This window comes from Schistosoma mansoni (assembly GCF_000237925.1).
Source record: "Schistosoma mansoni, WGS project CABG00000000 data, supercontig 0037, strain Puerto Rico, whole genome shotgun sequence".
Lineage (NCBI taxonomy): Eukaryota > Metazoa > Platyhelminthes > Trematoda > Strigeidida > Schistosomatidae > Schistosoma > Schistosoma mansoni.
The window spans coordinates 304012-317156 of record NW_017386026.1 but is presented as its reverse complement, the minus strand read 5'-3'; the positions used below and the strand labels follow the sequence as shown (position 1 = coordinate 317156).

Below are 13145 nucleotides of genomic sequence, written 5' to 3'. Positions count from 1 at the left end.
AACCTAAGTTTGGAACATTTCGCCCACGTATGATTGAAAAAGTGAATGAGCTTATCGACCTTTGAGAACTGAGAGATGCAATAAAAAGTTGGAAATAAGAACTATATATTTGACAATAGAGAAGTGAGTAGTTCCTTCCATGCACTGATTCCAATTTATTTTGACGGCAATCTGATTTCAATGGTTAAAATAATTCACAAAAAATCGGACGACAGGTAAAAATAAGTCAAATATATGAATCTAGAAGTTATTTCATCTGGAATCAAATTAAAAACCAAAAGTTAAATAAATGTACATGTATATTATAGCAATTTTTAAAATCGAACATTTTTCCCTACTGGACCACTATCTTCAGCTAATTGTTTACGCTTTTGTATGATTGATTGTATTTTTTGTAACTGACGATCTAATTCAGCTTTTTCATCTTTCGGCCCAATACGACGTGTACGACGACCATCAGCCATTTTAACACCATATTGAAATGCAGCTTTTGGCAAAGCTTCTTTATTCGACATATAATCACTATATTCTTCTTGTGTTTCAAAGTCCCATCGACCAACTGGACCTTTTTTATTACCCAAATCCATTTTGCTAAAATCAGCTTCATCATCAGAATCACCCATAGCATCGTATGATTCAGCGAAACCAGGATAACATTCATCGTAACACGTGACTTGAGTTTTAGCAAAGAATCGTTCAAGACTTGCCTAAAACATAAATACATGAAAAGGGCATAATTGTGCAATCACGAGTTGCTGCTTCCAGACAGTATAGATCCATTATATTTGTTGATCAATGATATCTCCTTTCATTCATCACCTTCGTCCTGAATAGAACGAAACGCTCATCCTGGGCTCCATTACTAGCTACTGTTCGACATGGATAAAAACTTGTGATTAAATGACATTATCGACCCAATCTGTTTAGGATGCGCACATCCCACGTAGAAACTGACCAGCTGCGGTCGTTAATACTAATAACATGAAAATAAATAACACTCATAAGTTAACTTACATGGTTCGCAACTGATCATCTTTGTTACATACACAGATTTTAACTACCCTGAAATGTCATTTTACCGATTTCTTAACTGATAGGTGTTGTATATATATAAATGGTCTGGAGGCTGTCTTAACACGCGAGACCGAAGGCCCTGGGGTCTGACTACCAGATGCCCCGTGAATGTGCACCGCTGAGTCCCATAACAGGCTAAAACAGATATTCAGTGTTTGCAGGTTTTCAATGATGGTTTAGCTAGGACCAGTTCATGATTTAAACTTTGAAAACTCAACAATCCCCACAAATCCGCCATGTGAAGCATACATACTCTTACACCAAGAATAAACTGAATTTACTGAGAAAAGTTTGTTGAGAAAGTTGAAAGTGACGGAAAACTTACACGCGGAATTATATAATGAGGTTTATAGTAAGACAAATTATTCTAAATTATTTAAGAAAACATCTTCAAACATAGATATATGAACAAAGAATATTCTTTTCTATGATTGTTTCAGGTTTTACAATTATATATCCAAATTATTAATCCAAAAATGGCTAGGTTTAAGACAAAGTGCGTTATTTGAAATTATAGCATTTGAATTTAGAATTTTTGGCAACATAAGATAAAATAAAATTAGTAATGTTGGGGTGACTAACATGAAATGTTAACTTTAAACACTACTACTACCACTACTTATTCATCACAGACAATTGATGAAGGTTGAGCAATATCGCAAATTCATTAAAATTAAATGCTAATACCACTGGATGCCAGATCAATGATCTAGGAGTTAAGCGTTCATGTGCTAGGCTGAGGTCCTAGGTTCGATTCCAGGATGCGAACTTCTGAGGATTGCTACAATAGGACAAAATTACCATTCAATACTTCCGGGTTCTATTTGAGAAAAATATTCTCGGTGGTGAATGTTTCAGTGATGCGCTAATCATTGTGCTCATCACAGCTTTATGAGAAGTTAAAATATCGCCGTAAACTTTGCTTCTTTTCATTACCCGATTTGAAACTAGTTATTCAAGTGAATATATTCTTTTTCCTGCTTCAGTTTGGACACCTGGGCAGTATCACAGCCCTCACACAAATCAAATGAGATTTGTGTGGCGCATATATATCTGGTGTCCCTTGTACCAATATTTGTGTTTAAATAATAAATAATAATAATTCTTTTCCACGAACTCATCACCAAATTACATAATCTATAGTTGAAACGATGAACATATATCGGTTTTGCCCCCAAATGCCCTGGTACGGCCGAGAGTAGGGAGAGTCCGCTCTCCCTCTCCAAATGCTCTCACATGGCCACGCGTATATAGCCTCTGTCAGGGAAGTCCTACTCATTGCCTTCTCGGGGCGGGGGTGTTGTTTACCAAATTGAGAGGACGAAAAGAGAATTTCCGGAGCTTTAATCGGGTTGGTGGACAAGGAAAGTTCACCTAGGGGAGTTGGAAAACCCTGATTCCAAACCAATGGTGCACATGGGCTCCAGTATCCTGAGGGAACAAATGACGTATGAACCAACTGTTGGTCACCGGCTACCATGGGACTGCATCTCCTCACGATGCTCCACTGCCTTGTGGATCAGACCTTCAGGTCAAAGGCTCGGGGTGTGGCCCCCTAAGAAAACAACCTGCTTCGGTTTGGGCACCCGGGCAGTATCACAGCCCACACAAATAAATGAAATGATGCATTCTACTGACAATACTACTCTCGCTCCTACTGGAAGCAAGACAATTTACATTATTATTATTATTATTATTATTATTATTATTATTATTATTATTATTATTATTACTATTTACTACGTCGCTTTTTCACTCCCTTTTATTCCCAATCTATGTATTCTTCCTTAACAACTTATGCGGCAGCTCGCCCATGGTGGAACACTGATGGTCGGAGCGTGCTAATGAGATGGAAGCGGCAGCTGCATCTGGTAACTGCCGTAAGCTCTTCCAACTCATCCGAGCCACTGGCAGCAAGAAGTCTGGTGTGAGTGAAACAATCTGTGAGGATGACGGGATGCCAATCATTAACATCTCTCGACGTCTTGGACGATGGGTAGAATTTTTCGAAGGGCAGTTCAACTGGCCTGCTGCTCCGGCAACATCGACCAGTTTGTCCTGCCCCCTATGGCCGGTGACGACTGATCCACCAAACGAGGCGGAAGTCCGCGAGGAACTCCAACTCCTGAAGCGCCACAAATCACCGGGCCCAGATGACTTACCTACAGCTCTTTTTAAAGATGGTGGTGACTTTCTGACTAAAGAATTGACTGTGTTGTTTGCAAAGGTTTGGGAGTCAGAAAGCGTTCCAACATCATGGAATGAGTCGGTAGTCGTCCCTATCTTTAAAAAGGGTTCACGTTTTTCCTGTAATAACTATCGGGGGATAAGTCTACTTCCGATTGCCTCCAAACTATTGGCTTCTGTCATTCTTCGTAGGTTGTTTAATACCCGAGAAAGACTGACTTGCGAGGAGCAGGATAGTTTCCGTTCTGGTCGAGGATGCATTGATCATATCTTCACCCTCCGCCAATTGTTACAACACCGTCATACTTATCGCAGGCCAACAATCGTAGTGTTTCTTGATATCAGGGCTACCTTCGATTCGTTGGACAGGACTGTTCTCTGGGATTGTCTATTGAAGAACGGTGTGCCTGAGAAGTTTATTAACATCTTAAAGGCCCTGCACACGAACACCTGAAGCAGAGTGAGGGCATACAACCACCTTTCTCCATTGTTCCATTCAAGCAGCGGGGTCAGGCAGGGTTGCACAATCTCACCATTCCTCCTCAACTTTGCCATCGATGACATTCTGGAAACAGCTCTGATGGATGTAAGTAATCGCGGTGTGGATCTGCTGCCTGGAGAACGACTTCTAAACCTCGAGTATGCGGATGATATTGTCTTACTGTGCGGTAATGCCCAAGCCATGCAATCCGCACTTAATCAGTTGTCAATCAGTGTCCGCAGGTACGGCATGTGCTTTGCACCCTCCAAGTGCAAAGTACTCCTACCAGACTGGCAGGATTCTATTCCTGTACTCACCCTAGATGGTGAGCAGATTGAAGTAGTTGGGAAGTTCGTGTATCTAGGTAGCTACATAAGTGCTGGTGGTGGAGTGAGTGATGAGATCGATGTACGTATAATGAAAACCAGAGCGGCTTATGCCAATCTGGGCCATCTTTGGCGCCTTCGTGATGTTAGTCTGGCTGTAAACGGTCGGATCTACAACGCGTCGGTGAGAGCAGTTTTGCTCTATGCTTGTGAAACCTGGCCTCTCCGCGTTGAGGATGTTAGACGTCTCTCTGTGTTCGATCATCGTTGACTCCGAAGGATTGCTGACATCCAGTGGCAACACCATGTTAGTAATGCAGAGGTTCGGTAACGTGTGTTCGGGCGCAGAGACAACAATCCAATTGGTCTCACCATCTTGAAACACCGACTTCCGTGGCTTGGACATGTTCTACGAATGTCGTCCCAGAGAATTCCACGTCGTGCATTACTTGCCGACTCTGGGACTGGTTGGAAAAAGCGGAGAGGTGGTTAGTGTATGACATGGTGTCGTGGCATGAAAGAGAGCTGCAAAGGGCTAGCTTCTGTTGGTCCTTTACGACTCCCTGGCTGGGGTCCGAGAGATGGTGCAACACAGTGGCTAGAGACGTTATCAGATATGGCTCAGAATAGAAGCCAGTGGCGAGCCTGCTGTAACCTTCTTTTACTTTCTTCATAAAGAGTGGCTATAACTTTCTTAACTGAGAGAGCTCTTCTGGTTGTACATTTCAGTTCCCCCACCATTACTCTTCTCTTTTTTTCCTTCTTTTATATATACACATCTTCCTTCTCCTCCCATTCTCATTATTTTGTGTGGCGCATATGTATCCGGTGCCATTTGTACCAATATATATGTGATTAAATAAATAAATAAATAATAAATCTCGACCTTGGGCATGCGGATGTTATTGTCTTACTGTGCGATAATACCCAAGCCATGCAATCCGCACTTAATCAGTTGGCAATTAGTGTCCAATAAAATAAAATAAACATTGTGCATACTAGTACTAAGGGAGTGGACCCTTAAGAAAACCATCTGCCTCGGTTCGGGAGCTTGGGCAGTATCCCGGCCCTCACACAAATCAAATGATTTGTGTGGTGCATATATATTTGGTGCCTCCTCGTACCAGTGTTTGTGTTTAAATAAATTAATGAAATCGATTGACTAGTCTAATTTACTTGAGTCTTACATAAGATTTATTTACTCATTTATAAATAAATACATATATACATATAACCTACTTTTTCCTGTAGCCTATTTTCCTCTTTAACATCAAAACGTTGACTTAATTCATTCAAGAATTCTTTAGTAGCACTTATTGAATTATTTGTGACTGAATCAGCGTTGGCGGGAATATCAAAGTATGATGCTTGTGTACTATTTGGTTCAGCATTGGTGTTACTATTACTACCAGCTGTAGTAGTATTAGAAGCGGGTAGGCGATTACGTGAATTCGACACGCTCGAATCATCATATGGTAAATCTGTCCTATCATTACTTTTGCCTTGCTTCTTTGTTGTCGGTAAGTAATCGTTTCCGATACCTTCAAATATGGCAGTATCTGTGATCAGATAAAAAAGACAAGTCCGATTAGGTAACAAAAAGATATACATTTTACGTGTAGAAAAGTGTGATAAAAGTAAACTACAATACTGACAACCTTTAGTGACTTATCAATCAATCTTAAAACAATGTTAAGTTATCTAAAGATATGTAACAAAGAGTAATAAATTTCAACAAAGTTTTCATATGATTAATGAACGTTAATACGTTGGGTCAATCAAAAGTCGGTCAAATGATAAATGCACAGGAGTGACCAAGAAATGGGTTATATACTCTAGGAATGAAGCATACACCGTCATTGGCCTTTTATATATGAGCACGTATACAGCACGATTTACTTAGTCGATAAAATCCTTATCTCTCAGTTTCTTTTGCTCGAATAGTCGGTTGAACCAATGTATAGGGAGAATACAAATCTTGGACACCAAATATCTTAACAAACGTTTGCATATTGGATTATTTATCACAGTGAACGAAACGAAAGAGGGTTAGGGTCATATATTAGAAGTTTGGATAGAGATATGAGTTACGAATGTTAGAACAATCTTTATCCATAAAAACACTATTGGCCACGCTGTGAATCAGGTGTTTGTTGCACTTTGGTTCACATACGCACAAAGTGCCGCCGTACAAATGACTGTTTATTAATCGAACTTTTAGGAACTAGACAAACACAATTTTTACTTAGTTTTTAATGATACACATGTGATCATCTTTTAATGAGCTTTGAATTGCGGGCACAAATCCATGAGGGGCTATATTATATCGGATTAGTTCACTCAGAGTCATAACTATTACATATAGACTTACCGAAAGTTTTGCCGAAATAACTATACATAATTAATGGTTAGTTAAAACAAAGCTGATCGACATGTGGTTATGCAAATGTGCAAAAAAAACAAAAGTATAGAACGTCATCACGATGAACAAGAAGAGATGTAAAAATATGGTACACAAAAAACGTCAACTAGTGAGTATATAATCTTCATAGTCTACATGGCAGGTCGATATTAGTTGGACAACCGTTGAAAGACAATGGACAGGTGTTTCGTTTAGGTGTGGGACTCCTCATTAGTGTACGTTAATAACCCCAATGAGGATCGAACCCAGAAGCTGAGATTAGTATAGCACAACTATGTCGGGTATGAGTGATAATTATACACTGCCTAATATCACGAATTGAACGGAGTTAGATGTACACACCGGTGGATGCCGGCTCAGTGGTTTAGAAACTAGGCGTTGAAAAGCGAGACCTGAAGGTTCTACAGCCCAATCACCGGTGGGGTGGCGAATGCGCATTACTGTTAAGTCCCATACTATGCCAAAACAGGTATTCAGTGCCTCTTGGTCTATGATTATTTAGATATGCTTAGTCCGTAATACCTTAGTGGTTTGGCTTAGAGATAATTCATTAGGCCTAGTTTATCAATAACCCTGATAACCTTTATTAAATTAATCCCGACAGTGCACAAATTCAGAAGGAAACATGAAGTGCCAACTACAGTTTATCATTAGATAGCACAGACTACAATGCTCTACAAGCAAACAAAACGAATTTGAGAAGGCTGGTGCGCACGAACAAGCGAATACAGAGGCGGATTCCGAGTCAAATCGAATCGAAATGAAGCAATCAATAAGATTTCAATCTATTTGGGACTTTTGAATAAAAATCCTCATCTCCCAAGTTTTTGCTATGCATTTTGACGGTAGATTAAATAATATATTAATCAATTTGCCTTTGAATGTATTTTTTTTCAGTATTGGGAAGATGGATACTTCTGTTAAAATCCTTGACCATATTTCTTACTTTGAATGACTGAAACTTGTACAGGCACACTTTTGACCATATAACAAGTATTTTAAAAGAATAATTAAAGTAAGAAAGAGACTGCAGTTGAGGAATTTATAAAATCTTGAGTTAATTCCACTCAACTTCAAACATAGTACAGATTTTCAACACATGAATATGATTTGCATAGGTTAATTGGAAAATAAAATTCATTTCAAATGGTGAAACAAAGCTTAAATTGTACAATTCAAGGCAGAAATTATAGTGAAACTATAGTGTTGCTTACGGTGGTCTGGACTCAATATCTAAGTGGATAACGCGATGGTGTTTGAAGCAAACGGCACTTGTACGAGTCCTGGAGTGAACATCACCTCTGGGATACAGGTACGTTCAGCTGACGAGTCTCCGAGTAGGATAAAATGCTCGTCCTGGATTCCGCTGTTAGCCACAATCCATCCCTGACTAAAATGTAACGCTAGTCTTATTTCATCATTATTGTTAAACATACTTATTAGAAAAGAATCTGAGTGAAAAAATAACTGTAAAAATACTTCTTCGCTTTAACCACCTTTTAACTATTTTAGTTGTTGCTTTTAACATCTGAACTATTAAGAAAGCTGGTTTCTATCAGAAACATCATGGCCAAGAACAAACAGGCTCATGTATGAAACGCTTAGTGTAGAAGTCACTCAGGTCAAATACTTTAGTGTGTACCTGTATACACAAATTGAGTCTAAAGAAAGGGAGAGAAGAGCTGATTGATATGGGTAATATAGATAACTACTACAGTTGTTGTGAAGCAGCAGTCTGGGTGGGTGAATCACTGAACACTATTAGGTCGCACGCTAGATTTCCAATTTAATTTAGTTTGAGTAACCAAAAAGTGTATGACTCAAAATTGATTGCAAAAGCTTGTAATTAGCTATTAATGAGTTATAGAAATCTAGACCATTCAATAACATACAGATAATACCTAAATAAATTTACGTTAAAACACAGTAAATTCCAATGGGTCTCTAATAGTTACAAAGACTACATGACACACAGAAAATATTGAGTCATTTACGGAGTACATATCCACATACTCGTTTTTGAGGTATACTTTAGACGTGAACGTTGGTGAGGCGGAATGGAGTTCGAATACTTACCATCCATGCTCAGGTTTGAAGTAATCTGATTGACAAAGTCAGTAACTGTGATCTGAGTACTGTATTAATCTACTGTTGATGATTAATTCACTAACACAATCAACTCTTACAGATGAACAGTTCAAACTTCAGATCAAAATTCTTGACGGTATAGCAGGATGATGAAGGCATGACATAATTGTAAGTCTGATGAATACTTCTCCGATGATCGTTGATAACCACAACGTTTTTCTATCGAATGTCACCAGTCACCCAAGAAAGTATTTGCAAATTATTAAGATTGATGGTTAGCACTTACAGTGGTGGTTTAGTCCTGATTAAGCCACTTAGCTGATCACAAGTCCGGACCTCACCTCACTCCATTAACACCCGATAGAATGGTTTAAAGTAATCGTTTATTTCAGGACTGACTAATATCCTGATACGTAGCATCCCCTAGTTAACAATAAAAAGGATCACATTCGTAGTGAAAAAAAAACTTTACCAACTAATAACAATGAACTTACTAGCTATTTTATGAACAAGATGTCGATTATCCTCATAATCAAATTCGGACCTGTCAGCAACACGTCCTTTGAGTTTAGCCTTCTTTGCATGTCGTTTACCAGCCCGTAAATATGATAATATTTGAGTAAGTTTATTAATAACAATTTCATTGGTAGTTATTGCACCAGTTCCACGACCATCAATTTGCAAACAATCAGATTTGCTACGAATCACTGTAGCTGGTACTTCAAAATCTACTGAATCATCTTCCAGTTCAATACGATAAGCCATGCGACCAGGTTGAAAATATTCATTACGTTCTGGGAGACGTTCATTGAAAATAACGTTGCATATATTTGCCGCTAGATGAGTACGAAACTGTATGCCCTCTTCATTATTAGCACTTTCCTTCATTCTATCTGGTTTATTTAATTCAATATCTAGTGCCTGTTCAGCTTCAATTTCTTTATTTTGTATTTCCAAGCGAACTTTTTGTAATAGAACATAATCAAGACCTTTGACCAAGTGAGTATGCTCCATATCACCACCAAGATACTTAGATTCCTGTATAAGCATTCGACGACGTTCAGCATGCGAAGCACCAGCAGCAGACGATGGTGCAACAGCACGATAGTCAGCTGTACGAGTTAAAGTGTCATCATCATTTTCTATTTCACGTTCTTCCTCAACCTCCTCAGTTGGTGCGACTAGTTTGCCGTCACGTCGTTCTTTTGCACGATCTCGATAACGATGTGTTGACTCAGAAATGTCTGGTTTTTGAGTGTCTTTTTTGCTACGAACATGATGACGCTTATGACTTATCTTATGTTTACTACGATGGGTAGTTTGACTAGGATCTTGGCGTATACGATCGGATCTTTCCAAGTGGTGAGTAGAGATGCGGGTCCCAGTTTCATGTACTTCATCAGTTTTTGAAGGTTGTACTGATGGCTTAGGTGTCATTAACAATTTTCGAAAATCACTATTAGATAGTTTGTGATTAGTAAAGTCGCCATGACCCACAAACACATCTGGTGCTAATGGATTGGATACCGCTTCTATGAAGTCAGTCATATTCCTTGTTAGGTGAGCAAAATAAAAACATTATGTACTTAACTAACAAATTAAGAATTGCCTTAATACGTTGATTTACGTGGTGTCACATTACGGCATAAAATCTGTTTAACATTAAGATGTGTTGGTCTACTACGATCCTCCTTGAAAACGTACTACAATGAAACCATGAACCTTTTGAAAGATATTTTAACTTAGAAACACAGAAATTATATAAATCGAGCTGTTGTAAGTTTTTCATGTATTAAAATAAAAACTATCAGGTATGTTGGCTAAATGTGGCAAGATATGAGCAGTGAGAAGCGATTTATCAACAAGCAATTCGAACGTCTTTGTGGAGAAAATGAGCCTTATATTAACTGTAATGTTAGGATATGGAAGTTAACAATACTCGAGCACCAACAAAATCTAATTAAGACTAGTTGACACGTAGTTTGTCAGAGATACGGCTTGGTGGAGTGCATACTAAAAGAACCGATATATTCAGTTCCATGATGGTTACTTAGCGAGTAATCGATAGTTGAGATCATAGAGCTACTTGTGACGATTATTGTTTCCGGTCATATGCATGGATATCAGGTTTCGAAAACACCAAGTCGATGAGAAACATTTGCTATTGAAATAAATAATTTACATAGCGACTACTACTGAGAGTGGAGTTCATCAACAACTAATTTTTAGCTTCTTGAGAGTATATTTACTGGAGACTGAAGTGTTTAAGTGTAGGCTTTTAGGTCAGAATCTAGTAAGGACGAGTAACTGAAAGCTTTGTAGCTCTAAACTGCAGAAAGACTGGGAACTGAGTTCTTGAAGCGGTGGCTCAGTGGTTAGGGTGTGAGACTTTTAGCCAATAAGTGGCAGGTTTGAACTCGTTTGTAACAACTTAAGTCCATCGGACCAGATTGCATTGCTAGCCCTTACACGGCCTGGCTCTTAGCCAAATACCTAGTACACGAGTTAATAAAAAGTTGAAATATATGTGCTTTAGCACAAAACTAGTCTTGTGACAGTAAGTGCATCGTTATTAACCGAGTGTAAAATTGACAGCACTGACTGTTCATGGTCTAAAATGATCTAGTAAGTTTGCGAGAGACTTTGACAGCTTTATTTTAACAAATCATGTACAAAAAACTACGCTGAATATGACAAGTAGTAACGCAAACCTGTTGAAACAACTGATCAATAGGGTCAAGCTTAGAGACATTTCTGCTGTAAGACATAGTTGTAACTTTCTAAAGAGGCGGAAGAATGATGGGAGATAATAATTATAGCTCTAGTTCAAGATAATTGAGTTTAACAACTAATAAGCGACATCATACCAATTTAACGAGCTATGAATGTTGCCACAAGCAAAGGGGTCCTTACGAAATATTTATAAACAATACTGAATAATGATCCAAAACATGATGACAATGATTTGAGTCCGTTTTTGTAAATGATCGTTCCCTTAGACTGGCATTAACACGGATTATAATTTTCGAGTGACTGTAGTCTTGTGGAAGTTAACTTGATTGTAATCTACGGACTACCTTCAAGCGATGCTAAAGTGACTTAGAGACAAATTACCCATTCACTAGGGTTAAGAGATCATTTCAGGTTAACATGAGGAATAAGGATTTAGAGTCAGAACCTGCGGTTACGAAATCGAAGTGTGCCCAATCCAAATTAACCGCAACAGAAACTGTTAAAGTACTCCAATTAGTTGCAGACTATGATCTGCGAATTAGGACAGTACGATGACTCTCTGTGCTAGTTGTTCGCTGATAGGATTCTGTAATTGTTTAGTTTCCTGTTGAATGGGTTAATTGAATGTGTAGGAAGCACTACTTCGGTGGTAGGTTTTGAGTGTAGCGGTAAACAAGTCCACAAAATAAATAGTTCTTTACTTCTTTGACATTGATGCTGACCCCATCGGTTTTACTGGACACACCTAACTGAAGGCGTTTGTTTATGCATCCGCTGCAGATCACAAGTGGGTACTCCGTTTTACGCATCTCCTTCTACCGTTAGTCAGCTTGGTTCAAACGATTCTCGAGATTTCAAAAGCATTTTAAATATAACTTCGAACCGCTTAATTTGTGACTTCTGATTTTGCTGTGTTGACATACTTCAATCATAAAGGTGTTACATGTAAAGGTTATTTAAGATAAAGACTCTTTCGCCTCCCTCATTTCAGTTAATGTCATTCTGGCCCAACAGTACAGAATCTTGGTTCTGTTATGCAGAAGCTGACTTCCATTGGCACGTCATGACAGACCTACTTGCACAATTCCTCTCAGCACTGAAAGCACTTTCGTGCGATCTTAACAGGTACGTCACACCTAACATATTTTCTAGTGATGTTCAGGACCCTTACGACACTTTAAAAAGGGCTATTTTTAAAAGTGGAGACTCAATCGACCGACAAAGGTTAGATCAACTCTTTCACGACATAGAACTACAACATGGCTCAACGAAAGAAATGTTGCTACGAATGTGAGAGGTCAATGGTCATCGGACTTTTGACGAATACCTGCTTAAACAGCTGTTATTATCTAGGCTTCCACAACCTGCGTAGGCAGCTCTTGTCTCATTTCTGTAGACCAATCGGCTACGTCTGCCAATCAGGTTATGACGATCATCAGAATGGACTGTTTTGTGGACTCTGCACTGAATGTTGAAAAAAGTGGATCTATTCATATTGGCCTCTGACTTAACCTACATCTGGCCATACACAAACACACACTGAAACCTATCAACAGTGTTCGTGACTTGGATTTAAGATATAGAAACAGTTTGAACTCTCCTGAGCACATTGCATCTCAAGTATCCAAAGCTAGAAAGCTCATTGGATTCATAATGATAAACTTCAATAATATCGAGTTGAAATTATTATACATATTCTTCAATATGGTATTTTAGTTTACAGAAATTGCAGGCGTAATGACCTAATTAAAATTAAGTGTGTTCAAAGAAGGTTCACTAAAGCTGTTTTGGGGTATTCCAACAACAAAGATTATCACCAAATATGTCAACAACT

At 38.6% G+C, this 13145-nt stretch overlaps 1 protein-coding gene across 1 annotated transcript; it reads right to left on the bottom strand.

Annotated features, from left to right (window-relative positions):
- Positions 1 to 314: 314 nt before the first annotated feature.
- Positions 315 to 11782, bottom strand: Smp_004480 (red protein (ik factor) (cytokine ik), putative; the record flags this gene model as incomplete). The annotated part of the gene is made up of 4 exons (XM_018790723.1): positions 11757 to 11782; positions 9073 to 10130; positions 5308 to 5627; positions 315 to 707 (listed from the first exon to the last, which is right to left on the bottom strand). The coding sequence occupies exons 2-4, from the start codon at positions 10124 to 10126 to the stop codon at positions 315 to 317; spliced, it is 1767 nt and encodes a 588-aa protein (XP_018645965.1). The 5' UTR covers positions 10127 to 10130; positions 11757 to 11782.
- Between the last annotated feature and the right edge of the window lie 1363 nt (positions 11783 to 13145).